General features: G+C 39.4%; 1 protein-coding gene across 26 annotated transcripts in view; it reads right to left on the reverse strand.

Annotated features, from left to right (window-relative positions):
- The window catches only part of DTNA (dystrobrevin alpha), a 221,036-nt gene that overhangs the window by 82,376 nt on the left and 124,039 nt on the right, over positions 1 to 14,621 (reverse strand). For 25 of the 26 annotated variants that reach the window (XM_088058801.1, XM_088058796.1, XM_088058810.1 and 22 more), the window contains 2 exons: positions 13,393 to 13,460; positions 7,557 to 7,637 (listed from right to left, as the gene is read on the reverse strand). In XM_088058801.1, the coding sequence (XP_087914927.1) occupies positions 7,557 to 7,637; positions 13,393 to 13,459 (148 nt within the window). In that variant the 5' untranslated portion in view covers position 13,460. Of the gene's footprint in view, positions 1 to 7,556; positions 7,638 to 13,392; positions 13,478 to 14,621 lie in introns of those variants that run through there. The other variant, XM_088058890.1, reaches the window with a different exon arrangement.

The following is a 14,621-nucleotide window of genomic DNA, read 5'->3' on the forward strand; positions in this document are numbered from 1 at the left end:
ACAAAAGCTGTCTGCATTCAGGCAGAGCTGTGCCGCCTGTGTAGCAGAGGGCAGCAAGGTATACTTGTGATGTGACCTAGGCCATGTGTCTGTCAACTTCTGACTTAAAGAAAGCCAAATTAGTCATTTTCCTCTTTAAAGGACAAAATAATATTAGCTGACAACCTTCTGCAACTCCTGTTTTCAACAAGAGCCACTTGGGATCATGGGTATGTTTGAGAAATCAATCTCTAAGCAACTGAAAATGTAAAAGTTTTAAGGTAGATATCCTTGTTTCACTCCTTTTGACATAAAAATTAATTCTAAATATCCACTAATAGCTCGTGTCTCAGTCTTGGTTGAGACAGACTTGCAGTGGCAGCCTTTAAGAGCAAATACTCAGGGACATCTGAGATAACACAGCCCTCTTATATAACAAGAGTACACTTCATGCTAACACTGAAGAAAAGGCTGAACGGCAGTCCCTCAATGAACATGCCAAATATACAGGTTATATGCCAGCTCTCTAACAGCTATTATGATTGTCAAGCATATTAATAAACTTTTACAGTTGAAAGGGAAAGAAAATCTGAACCTATTTTCAGGATATTGTGCTCTGAACGAACACTTACAGACTAAGGATTTGTCTGTGGGGAATATGCTAAATCAAGCCCTTTTGAACTTTTGATTAAATAATTGATGCATAATGCAGAATGTATAATATATGCATTCTTTTTCCATAGTTGCCTGGAAACCCATATGGAACAGTAGTAGCAATTCCAGAAGCATTTAGTCTCTAAGTCGTTGGTGAAGACAAAGGAACAAAAAAGTTTTTAAAATCATTAACTCATTTCTCTTTCCATTCTTCAAATACTGCAGGATACCAGAATTAGTAACTTACACAATGGTATCATGACTCTTGTAATACAGAGTGGCTTTTTTTTAAAGCTATATCTCTTGGAGCCATGTGAATAATGTCATTTACTCTAAGGGAACTTGTAAGACTCGGCTTTCATTAAAATAGAAAACAAAGAACACAATTAATATTTCCAGCCTCTACCTTTATGTAATAATAATAATCAGATCATACAATATCCAAGGTGGTCAACAATGGAGAAAAAAAATAAGAATGCAAAATGGTGATTTTCATTCCAAATTATAGAAATTTAAGCAATTCTCATAAAGGACTGATCACTCAGGGTTTAGAAGAATATGAGAATCCCATGATCACAAATTCAAGAGGCAGATTGCTTCAAATTGCAGCCAAGCAGACCTTTTGCACTTCTCAAGTACGCAACACTGCTTGTCATTCAGTCTGATTGCTCTGTGACCCAGCCTGAAACTATCTTGCTTGGAAGCTTTACTGCTTCCAAGATGAAATGAAAAACAGGATAAAACCCAACAATGAGAATAGAGAACTAACCATGGAAACTACAGTGATGAAGGATTAAATTATTTAATCTAAACAATTCTGTAATCATCATAATTTGGTGGCTCTGTTTCTGATGGTAAGTTTCCTGAGTAAAAGAAAGAGAAGGGCAAGTGCAAAATTGCATGGGTTCTTGGGACGTAAAAGGCAGGATAATGATAATGAATACTTCCTGCCATAGCAGGGATCTTCATGGGATTCTTGCACCTTTGCACATTTGTTGTACACTCTATTCCACATTTGAGAAAATCAATACTCACTGAGTAAAAGGACTAATGTCTTTATACTACACTGGCAAGATGTCTCGCTTGAGTAAAGAGAAGCAATTACATGGTCCTAAATCAATCAACATAGAAAGATGAAAGATCTGATGCTTAAACATCAACAGGACTGGAACACTTGTGAATATCCTCTAGCTTTGTGTTTATGGAACTCTTTTGGATATGTAAGATCAGCATAGGTTTTCTCATGCAGAAGAAGAATAACCTGGATGTCCTGTTAACTTCTTCAGCCACTGGATAACACAAAGGTCACAGTACCATTTCTAGTATGGAATCAAGACTTGCCTATCCTTTCCTTTTAATGCAAGTACCAGATATTGTGATTTTTCATTTTGTACTGAATGCTATGTTGAATGGGATGGAATTTTGTCAGCCCAGAATAGAAAAAATAGAGTCAAACCCCAAACCCTAGCAATTTTATTTAGGTTAAATCAAATAATTTTTTTAAATTGCTTGCCATGATGATGGGGGTCAGTAGCTCATACAGGTTGATCTCCTAATTTCATATCCAGATTGTCAGTTTCTGGGACAAACCCATTTTCAGCAGCTTGCTGTAGCATTACAGGAGGTTTAAGAGTACAGACAGAAAAGAGCTTTAAGAAAAGCATCTAAAAATAATGTATTTACAATAACTGTCATTCATTTTCACTAGGAAATTATTACATTTAAGCAGAGGAGAAATTAAATCCTAACTTAAAACAAATGTAAAAAGGCAGATCAGATCAGGCAAGCACCCAAAAGCATGTATGGAGATTAAGCTGACATGCCTACATGCCTCAGCTGTGACTACACAAGCCCAGAGGAAGTAGAATAAAGAGCAGGTGGAGGTGGAGGAGACTGCCTTGGACATACATAAGGTTTCCATCACAGTCATGTCCAAAATAATAAAAAAAAAAAAAAAAAATCACTACATTGAACAACATTTAAAGGGAGAAACAAAGACACCAACACCCTGAGGTGTTGAGATTAAACTGCCAGAAAAACAAGCTCCCTTTTTGTCTGCATTAATTAAGCCACATGTTACCATCACCAGCACAGCTTTTGATTCACGCTTTCAACTGTCAATGATTTATTCTGATCTAGGGAAATCAGCAAAATCTGCTTTTGCAGCCACAGTCACAGAATGATTTCACAACACATTTACGATAGTTCACCAAGGACAGCAGTAGTTTTCCAGCCATACAGTTCTGTATTAGTGAGTGATATTTAACTGTATAATGGTTTTGATTATGATATGTTGATATGTCCTACTCCTGGTTGTCACCATACCCCAGAGGGAATTTGCATGTGAACACAGTATTTCATCTCAGCATGTTAATAAATTCACTGAGAAAGAAGAATTAAAATAAATCAACTGCACAATGATCAGTGGGGATAATTATAAACTCTGGGGTTTGGTGGCTCCAGCTACTGGTGAATGTTGAGTGATAGGTCTAACTGCTGTCATTGGTCTTTCATCCTTATTTTAGGAAAGCCTAACATGTTTCTGTGCCTGGATGCCATGGATGAACAGCAGCAAATAAACCTTGCCAAGATGGCCTTTTCCTGGCAGTAAGGGGTGCTGAGCAGGAGTTATGTTTGCTGAGAATGTACTCAGGTGCTCCAAAACCTGCTCTGATGCACTGGCAATGAAGTAAAGGACAATACTCTCCTGTTTGACTTGGTGAGAGCAACATTGGTTCATAGAGTTTTCAAGTTCTGACTGTTTCAGACCTCATGGTGCTCACGTAATTTTGCTCAGGGTAATTTTTCTACCTTCCTCCTTGATTCTTGCAGTGTGCACTATCTAGCACCACCTTTAAAACACATACAGAAAATCTATATGATAAAGTCAGCTATTCCCACTTGGTATTTTTCATACAGTACAGACTGGAATAAACACGTAGCATGTCTGATCAGGCTTCTGTACTTGCTTCCTAGTTGCTTTTATTACTCCAAATAATGAAATTTAACCTCAAATGATTAGGATGCTGCTATTTCCAACACTATATCCAACACTATATCCAACACTATCCACCAGTAAAGTGAACACAGTCAGCTCTCTCACTCCTGGCTTTACATTCTGGGATTTCAAGATGACATAATCACCAGCAATGTGTTCCCCAAGGTCAATCTGTCTGCAGCTCTTTGCATTCATTTGGAATTATTCATGCCCAAATCTTAATACCTTCTCAAGACTTTAGTATTTATTTGACTTTTTTCTCTTTTTTTTTTTCCCGGAAAAGGCATCTATCTCTTGTGCTGATATTTATAACTAAGCGAAGACTATTGCTATTGCAACAGGTCTACTGCTACAGGAATTCTGCAAAGCAATCAGCAAGTAGTCTGCAATTATCTCTTTCTATACCCAGCACATCATCAAAAGTACCTACATTTACCTACAGAGTTTCTCTTTTCATTATTTCCAATTTTAGAAATTGTCAGCAGAAATAAGAAGCATAAAATCAGTTTATATTCATTGTGAATTAACAAGGTTTCCCAGCTTTTAGGGTTTTGGCATTCAGAATTTTGCATGTCTCCTGCTTTTGGGATTTTTGTCACATATTGCATCCCACATTTGGGCATTTAGCAGATTCAGAGGTGTGGCAACAATAATTTGTAAATGTTATTATTATTTATTTACAGTGTTAACTTAGGTAAAGAGGAACGCTTAAAATTGCAGGAATTTTTCTTTGAAAGATAGCATCATAGATTTTTCAAATTTATCTACTTTTGTTATGAGTCCTTAAGAAGAATTTCTTGTTTTTCTGAAGAACAAGGCTGGACTGGATTATATTCCATCCTGTTTGACAAATAATTGCAATGACTGATAATGATTTTTCACACTCTGATGATTGTATTTAAACTGTCACTTTAAAATGCTTAGAGACATTTTTATAAAAGAAAGACTTTCCACACATAGAGTATTTTCCCAGAGTTCTATAGAATTGTAAGAAAGTCATATATTTGCAATTTTGAAGACTGTTGGCTAAATATCTGCAAAGAAATCTTATGAATATGAAATAATTTCACAGAGAAAATTATTTGATATGCAGTGGTAATACTCAAGGTGCAACATATGTAGTGATATTCTGGTAAAAGGTGGTAAACTGTCATATCCTCTGTAATTTTTGCCCGGATAATTTAACTAGTTTCAGGAGAAACTCTGCAAGAAAGAATGGCTCTCAAAATATGATTTTTGCCTATTGCACATTGCCTGCTTTGACAGTAAAACCCAGTCTGCTGCTGAAGGTTTCAGCAAAAAAACTGCTTTTGTACTGAGAGATGAATTCACAAAGCGAGGCCGGGAGATGAACCTGTGTCTGTGTCTGCATTAAAGGCAGCAGAAAACAAACAGTGCACTATGTGTGATAAGTGTAGCTGCCTGTTAAACGATATCTCATGACTGCCTATGCTAATGGGCACCTCCGGGTAAAAAAGATGGTGCTAATAAAGCCTCTGCTCTGCTTTTCTTGGAACAAACACTTCTGGCACTCAAAGCAGCTCTCTGCTTCCATCCTCATACACCTTCAGCCTGTAGCCAAGAGCAGCTCTCTGCAATTTATTAAAATAGCTCTTTAAAGAACCCCTCAAATATAGTCTTTCCAAGCAATTTTCCCCTAGTAAGTCTGGGCCAGTGTGCCAGGGCAGGGTAGGAGAGCACAGCTGAAAGACAAGGATGGTTTGAGTGACAGGAGGTGCTATGCACTGGGAGTGGAGCAGAACTGTCTTTGAGCTTTTTCTTGTTATATTCTACCCTAAACAAAGCAGCTCGGATGCAGCAGAAAGGTTTTTTTCCCCATGACCCCTTTTTCTTTTTTTGTCTAATTACAGTTGGGTGGTGCATAATGACTTTCTGTAGGGGGAAAAAGAAAAACCCAATCCAAAGCAGTAGCTGACATGAGCAAGAGGTCTGATATTAACCCTTTCAAGGGCAGTGCTCCATTTAGCAGCTCTATGTTTAGCAGCTCTTTTTTGGACAGTCATTGCTTGAATACCTGTCAGGTGAACGAATAACTTCTTCTCCCATTGATAAGAGAAGCCCGTCTGGGAGAGCAGCAGTCTACTCAAAACAACGGAAGAAAACTGTACTTGATGGTGAAAAGACACACAAACCAGCCTATTCCAGAGCAGCAGGCATCATTCCTTTAGTTGCACAGAACCCAATACGTATGATGACATTTTAAGTTTCTCCTTTTATTTTTTTTTCCTTAAAAAGATATTGATACAGTATCAGTCTTTAAACATGACCAGCAAATTACTCCTCCTAGGTTATCAATGGAGACCAGAAGCTAAGTCCTGTCCATGAGTGATTTGGCACAAGCTGGCAAACTGCACAGCATCTGCACTAATTCTCTATGAAGAGAACCAACAGTTCCACAAAAGCAGATCTCAGCTGATAAATCAGAGGCACAAAATTAAAATTAACAACCAGTATATTTTCAGCCAGACAGACACTCCCAGCAATGAGGCTATTGTTAGCCTTTAGGTTTTTTTCATTTGCTTTGCATGCAGTTGAGTACATACTTTGCTATCACTGTCCATTTAATTGGATACTTTTGTCACCTCAGACTACTGTATTTTGCTACCATGAAAATGAACTGAAAATGTCATCCTCCTAAACATAAGATTTTAAAAAAATAAACAACTGAATACAACATAATAGCATCTTTCAACACATTTGCTCCTGAATGGGAGAAGCCAGCTGCTGGGCAGGTACTAAACTCCCCTGGGTTTTGTGTCTGGCAGACTGCTTATAATGTGATACCAAACCTTCAATTCATACTTCAGCTAGGGACATATTAAAAATACTAGAAGTGTGCTACAAAAGTGATTAAACTATCAGTTCTGTGGCTAATAGCACAGTAAATACAGTCCAAAATTCCATCACAACCTGGCCTCTCCAGTATGTTTGGACAGCATTAGCTAAACATTTCTGTAACACAGACAGATGTAAACCCAAAACTAGGGACTTAACAGGGCAGTAAATTTCAATCTATAGTGAGCATTTTTTAAAACACTTACCACTGTATGTAGCATAGCCAGGTTGTCATTCTAGTCTATATGGGAGGACTAAAACTCACTTGTTTTCTCTGTGTTGGTTCTCTCCCTACTGCTATTGCTAAGAAGAGTGCCCTTGGTTAGGTTACTTTTTTAAGTTGGTGTGGAAAGATCTAGTACAGCACATATACCCCAACCTGCTCTTCTAAGTATCTGCATACCATTTTGGATGGAGAAGAAAGGATGTACTTCATTACAGATTTTATATGTATTTCCCCTTTAAAGCTCACAGCACAGGACTGTGCTAATAGAAAATGCAGCCATAAAGGGAAAAAGACTAAATCTCAGAAGAGAAGTTAAAAAATGTCACTAATCAAGTGGGAAATTTCCCAGTAAAACCTAGAGGGAGTAAGACAGATACACAGAGACTACAAGCAGGTTCACTCTCTCAGAAGAGCTGCATCTAGGTGGCCTCCTGGAAATGTCTGACAGACATTGCACTTTGCTGCACCCTAAATAGAAGAGGGCTGGAAGCAGCATTTTTTCTCACAGAGCTGCTATAAAAGCATTTAATTTGCAGGGCCCTGCTGAAAACTCACAAATGCCATTTCACACAAAAACACTGGAAAATGTAGTTAACAGACTTATTAATCAAAGTTGTGGCCTGTATCCTGACCCACCCTTCTGTGACTGAATCACTGGCATATTTGAGGCAAGTTGATTATAAAAACAGGTTAATATTTGATGTCTGCCCAGGCAGTCTGATTAGTGTTCTTTGGAATGCCAGATCACACAGTCCTGGTTTGTCAGTGGTAAGAAGGACAGGCTGGGGAGTGCAGTGGAAAGCTTGTAACAATGGCAGGTGAAGGAAGTGCTGGCATACTTACAGTTGCATTTCTTCTGAACAAATCTAAGCTTGCATGCTGTTCGGTAGGTGGACAAACGGATGCGATCCAGATCCTGAGCCCCTAGTGGAAGAGAATAACAGTGACATTTGTATGGAATATGACCTGTGTGTATCTTTGCTAGCAGGGAAGCCAGAGAACAAAGAGGACGCACGAGCTGCCTCCGTTTAACAATTTTCAAGGCTCTCTCCTTTGCAGAGAGAGTAGAGAGGAGTGAGGAGTAACAAGGGGAACGTCAGGAGCTACAGCGTTAAAAGAATTTTATAAAGGAAGGCAAGGAATAGTCAGCCCACTGTGTCTGTCACTTTGAAGAACAATCTGGTCAAGCTGCAGGCTAAAAGACACACTGGCCAGGCTCCAACAGCAGAGAAAAACCTCAGTTGAATTTTAATATTTAGCAAAAAAAGCTCGTAACAAATATCTTTATCTGACATGCCACACCAGAGCAAGGTACTGCCAAGCAAACCGAATCAGAAAACATACTGTACTGTAACCTAAAGACTTATGGCAACCTGCAGAAGGGGGCAATGACAAAGGGTGTGAGGCCTTTCTCCATTTTGTGGTTGTATGTTCTCTGCAGTGGAGACCTCTGAGGGTCAGCTCTACGCTCCACACAAAGCACCCCCGGATGTTGCAATGTAAAGATCTGGTAATTTCCAAAGCAGCTGTCCAAGAGATGGGAGCAAACTAAGTGGCAGCTACCTCATAAACAAGGACAGTACACAGGGGCCAGTGTGGGGGCAAACCCCGGCATAGCGTCCAACAAACTGATTGAAACAAGGTACAGTCAGGATGTAAGAGGAGGGAATACAGACCTGCTTCTATACAAGTGTTCTAAATGCTTTAAGATTTCTCAGCTGAACTGCTGAACATATGGCCACGTCGGCATCTGTAGCAGGATACTCTGTCTAACTGGGGGTAAAACATCTCTAATTTTCTCCCATTTGCATAAGTTATCAGTGATGGGTGGGGAAGGTGGATCATGCTGCTTTAGGTGTTCAGGAATACTGAGACCACCCTGACTCCACAATCCCAAAGCTAAACCTTCTGGGGACATGAAAAACAGTCCTGCCTGACAGAAATCAGCACTGGTGAGGATGTGGCACACAAAGTTCCTGACAAAGGAAGCAACAAGTGATAGTACTGATAACTTATCTAAAGTTGCTGAGCTGGCACGGGTAGCCTAGAAACATTTGACTGACAGCCAATCACTTTATACTATAAAAGCTCAGTTCCATTTTTTAATGGCAGGGAGTTCTAACACACTCCTTCTGCCTATGTATGTGGCAATTCCTCCGTTGGGCGAGAACGCCCCTCAGGGTTATTCCTTGAGGTCAAGTGGAAGAGATTAGCCCACAGTGTTGATACGGGTGAGTAACACCAATCTCTACTAAATAATTATTAAGCTACTTTTGAAATAATTTATGTAATAAATAGTGCCCAATATAATTAGTTATAAATTACTATCTGGTAAATAATTTTGATTAAAATATTTTAGTTTAATTGTTATCATTATCATTAATTTAAATAAATATTTATTTTATTCCTATAAATATATTTGGTTTGCTATCCTAAATCTTGCATGATGAAGTCATATAGAGTATCAGTTACATCTATATAATCCTTAAGAAATAAACTCTTTACCAAGTCTGGGACTAGGATTGGATTGAGCTCTACTCAGGCTACTCTCTTCTAGAATGAGTGGGGTCCTTTCTGCACCTTGTGACTCAACTGGAGGGCTTCCTTCCCTGATAAATCTTGCCTGAAGCTTCCATTCTGCCTGTGGCAGCATCGTTCACCCACACTTTCTTAAACAATATCATCCTTCGGACCCAAATTTTACCAATGTGCTCTGGCCTATGGAATGAAAATAAGAATGATACTCTCTACCCTCCCCAGATTCTGCTCTTTTCCTGACCAAATTATCCCATTCTGTTCTCCCAGGGCTCTCAGCTACTTCCTTTTATCAGTTACACCATCTGCTCCTGGGATAAACTACCTCTGACTACTTAACATCAGGTATAGGAAGTATTTTTGTAGTTTTTTCCATCATATCCTCTACTGTTAAAATCACACAGGTTATTTCCTTCTCCATTGGTATCTCACTGACAGCTTTTGAAAAATTTCTTTACAGGTGAAAGGGAAGATAAAACTCGCAACACTAAGCTTTTCCTTTTTAACGGGAAAAATGAGTAAAATGAATGTAACTAAACAAATGTAACTTTTCCCCTCTTAACTTTAGCGAAAGCTACCAATAAACTCCAGTGCTCTTTTATAAAACTTCAGCCTTTTAACAAGATTTAAAGAGTGAAAGCAAAGTGAGACTCTGGCTCGTTGAATTTGTGAAGTTGCAGTAATAATCCTAAATAAACAAATTTGTAGGCAATGTTTTTTTACTATTTGCACACAGAGTGGATGGTTATTATTTTAATATTATTTGGGGAGTAGGTGTTGCTGGTAAGACTCTGGAACAGATAATTTAATTTTGTCATGATTCACATTTTGCCACAGTCAGAGATCTATTTGTCAAATAACTTCTGTAGAAAGGTGCCATCACTTACATGATGGAGAGTCCTAAAAAACAAGTGGAAAGATGTGCAGGACTGAGCATGGCAAACAAGACAGTGAACTTGTAATTCCCTGATTGCCAGTGGCCTCTCCTTCCTTCTGTCTGCTGGAAGTGACTCACTCTGTCTCCTTTGAATATGCTCATGTCACGTAACAAGGGACACACTGAACTTTGGCTGCTGTTTTCCTGCTGGATAATATGTGCCAACAATGATGTACATTTTGAACTCTTCATCAGTGTGGATGTACCTGGGCATGTCAGGTCAGACTATGGTAACACTAGGACTTAGCGGCTTGATGTCCAATAGAGCATTTTGAGTTATAAGACAAGTTTTAACCACAGGACTCTATGGAAGGTGATAACAATGATGATATTAATTCACAGAAGTTTGTAATTTGGAACTAGAAGGATGCCTCTTCTGAAGGAAAGGAAACAAAAAAGGTTGAACTGGACCTCTCAAAATACAGGGAAAATCACAGTGGTCCAAATTTAAAGTCAGAATCAAATCCTTCTATTCCTCCTTCAGGACAAACATCCCACTTAAAAAGGCTTGAAAAGTTAATTTTTTTTTTTGTCCTCTTTGCTATCTTGTGTAGTCTGGAACATGACCCACTTTTAAAATTATTGTGGAATTTTAATCACAGACTTGCAGATGTAGGTCCCAAGAACCGAAACCACTGGCAAAAGCCTTTATATCACGAATTTTCTTCCTCTGATATTGGTAGGTCGTGGAGTTTACCTATTACCAAAGGATTATGCCTATCAGAATGTTAAGAAGCTTCACATGGCCCACAATATGTAGGGTGTCAGGAGCACATGGTTTTTGTTAGACGTGTGGGCTTGCACACAGCCAGGGGCAGCTGAATGCGATGCCAGGATGAACTTCCATTTCAGTGAAGCACAACTTCCACACACAGAGGTATCTGAGGGGCTCTCATAATGCAAAGTACTAAATATACATTTACAGGCTAAAATACATTTAGTTTTTCCACAAAGGCTTAATATTTTCCCCTCCTTTTACCTAGTTGGAGCATCCAGTTCTCTGTGTACTTATGTAGTAGGTGGAGGAACAGAGGCAGGCAAACAGAAAAGGGAACATGTGAGATAAATCCAACTGAAGTAAATATGCCAAAATACTAAAATGTGAAAGAAGAATATAGTAGACTATAACTACTGGTATACACTATGGGAAAATAGTCCCTCCTCTGCCTCCAACTGTTGGTTTTCCCAACACCTCCTTAACTCTTCCAAAACAATCTGACATCAAAACAGCCTTCAAAACTGTGTTAACAAACCATAAACCCTCACAGCAAAGTCCTAAATATTTTAGGAGTGTTTCAAACTAATTGAATGTAATGGTACCTATGCCACTGACTTTAGCTGATAAAAAAATCAAGGCCCCTCTGTAATTCTAATTAAAACTACAGTATGTTTTGATAATGGGTGAATATATTTTCTGATTCTGGCCAAAGTACACCACCTCCATCCACAGGTCCAAGATGATGTACACAAGACACAACTGAATCACAATATATCCTGAGTTGGAAGGGACCCATAAGAATCACTGAGTCCAACTCTTGGCTCTGCATAGGATACTCCCAAAAATCACACCATGTGCCCAACAACATTGTCCAAATGCTTTTTCAGCTCTCTCAGGCTTGGTGCTGTGACCACTTCCCTGGGGAGCCTGTTCCAGTGCCCAACCACCCTCTGGGTGAAGAACCTTTTTCTAATATCTAACCTATTCCTCCCATGACACAGCTTCATTCCATTTCCTCAGGTGCTGTCACTGGGCACCAGAGAGAAAAGATCAGTGAGAAATATTCATGAGTTACAACAGCAAGCGCCATGTGATACTAAAACAATTACAGGACACAACAGAGCTAGTGGACACTGTGGAATGGGCCAAGACACTTCTTGATAGGCCATCTGAGTGGGAAGTCATTTGGAGAGATCAGATGTAGGGCTGTCCTGAACAGCCAGGAACAGTCCTGAGTACACTGAATTCACCAGCACACACTTGGCCTTTCATTATGCACAGTAACTCCAGTCCCATTAATGCCCATCTTAGGCTCCCACCAAAGATCAGGGAGATGCTCTGTCATTGTTTGCTACGTGGCAGGGGACAAACAACAGGAAGCTTAATAATTACACACAAAACTCGGGTAAATCTAGTAACAGGGTGACAGCCTCAAACTTGACATGTAACAGAATTTCCTGGAGAAACAGCTAATTGGTTGAAAGAGAAATTAGAGATGACTGTCAGAAGTGCAGGAATGTTATTGGTATGGTACATCCCTGACACACTATCGTGCAGGGAGCACAGAACTTCCTTAGGGACTATAAAAATTACACTGAAGTGGGGTATGAAGCACATGAGTCCCTGTAGTGTGTCTGGCTGAGATGCAGTTAACTTTCTCTACAGCAGTCTGCATGATGCTGTGTTTTAGATCTGTGGCTAAAAAAGTGTTGATAACACACCGCTGCTTCAGCTGTTGCTGCAGAGTGCTTGCACAGCACTCAGGCTTTTTTGTTTCCTACTCTGTCCCCTCCCAGAGTTGTCTGGGGATGGGCAGGGGGCTGGGAGGAGACATTGCAAGGACAGATGGCCCCACCTGGCCAGAAGTTTAGTCCACACCACATAGTATCATGCTCAGCAACAAAACTGGGGTAGGGAAAGAGGGGGGTGGGGAGTTTTGTCTTCCAAGGCAAACACTGTTCCATGACTAGCCGGGCGTCAGTCTGCTTTTGGGAAGAGGGGAAGAGCCACCGGCTCTTGGTTTCTGTTGTAATTTTTCCCCTCTTTTCCTGCAACCTAGTCAAGTCTTTATCTCAAGCAATGAGTTTGCTTGGTTTTGCTCTCCCTATGTTCTCTCCCATTCTGCTGGGGCTGGTTAGGGATTAAGCAAGTGTGTGGGAATTTGACAGCTGGCTGGGGTAAACTCACTACAGATACCTCCAAAGAAAGATGTAGCTTTTGGAGACCTTTATCTCTCTTCATTGCAACCCATGTATTCCATCATCTTTGTCTTAAGAAACTACTGATTAAAATAATTCAATCAAAAAATCTGATGTAGAAAACTCCTCTTTCCTGCTTTGGCCAAATCAGCCCATTTTCATGCAGTTTCGGTCTCATGTTGCTCATTTGTGCAATGGAGATTTGAGGTGGAAAGCCTGCATAAATTTTACTGACATTGCATAGTAACTGGCTTGGTCTATCACAGCAAAACATTTCCAGGAAGTACTTACGCATTTCTGCAAACAGCTGCCTTCTTTCTGCCATGGTATTTCCTCTTTTCCCACAATCTTCAATCATTCTGGAAGACAAAATCATATGAAAACATTAAGTATTATTCCCAGACTGAACATATGTACATAATCATCCAAAATTGATCCCAAAGAACCTTTGAGGTTGACTGGTACTCCACGTGTATCCGATGCCTTTTGCCAACCTCTCTGTGGCGTGGTTTGTATAGAACCTGGTCCCTAAACTGTCCTCCGTTCTCTGGACTCTGCTTTCAAGCGTTTGTTCCCCCCCCCATCCCTCTCTCCCAAAGGCAGTGTTCAGTTTTTCTGCTTGATGTAACTAACTGGCTTACATAACATGAGCTCTGAAATTCATTTTAGGCTTTCTTAAATAAGGAATCCTCAGTTTAAATTATGTAAGAAAAAAAAAAATCATAAAAGATTCAGATATTATTTTACAGACTCTAAAACTATGTTCTAGCAAAATTCTATGTGGAGGAGACAAAAAAAACAACAAAACAAAAACAGCAATTAAATCTCTATTCCATAACAAAATACATGGTATTTACCCAAGCAACATTCTCCCAATATTCATTCAAATTCAGGACAGTATATCTCTGATTAAATGAGTTTCACAAAAAGTCTCAGAAGTAAGAGTATATTTTCCTTCTGTTTTCAGATTAAAAAATCTTTTTACTATTTTGAGGAGCACTACTGCTGGATAGAGCAGAGAGAAAAGTGACAGCTTTTCACAGCCAGCATTCAAACCATAAAAGACTAAAGCTTTCAGAGTGAAGATAAACATCTTTAGCAGCACTCAAAAAATTAAAAGTAGTGTCAGCATCACCACTTCCTATGGGTAATTACTCAGTCGAACCAATATCCTTTCCTGCCTGCCAAGTCTGGTTAGAACTTCTGACCTGCATTTTAATCTACATCCTTATGTCAACTAGACTGTGTAAAATAACATCACATTACCTAGGCTATAAAGGAGATGTCCTATAGAAGCCTGCAATCAAAAATATTGCACTGTTTCCCATAGTGAACATCCATACGTATACAACAAGAAGGATGGCAGTACTGGATGCTGAAGCATACCATCACCAAAGAACTCAAGATAGAAAACCAGCTTCCTTTTACTTCCCACAGACAGAAAGGCAATAACATAAGAGGTGTTTTGTTGTGTGGGGCTTTTTTTTTCCTTTCAAAATGCACTGTTCAAATGAAGTGGT

The sequence above is a fragment of the Pseudopodoces humilis genome, chromosome 1 (assembly GCF_049639895.1).
Source record: "Pseudopodoces humilis isolate 2021_Gansu_Grassland_sample_001 chromosome 1, ASM4963989v1, whole genome shotgun sequence".
Taxonomy (NCBI): Eukaryota; Metazoa; Chordata; class Aves; order Passeriformes; family Paridae; genus Pseudopodoces; species Pseudopodoces humilis.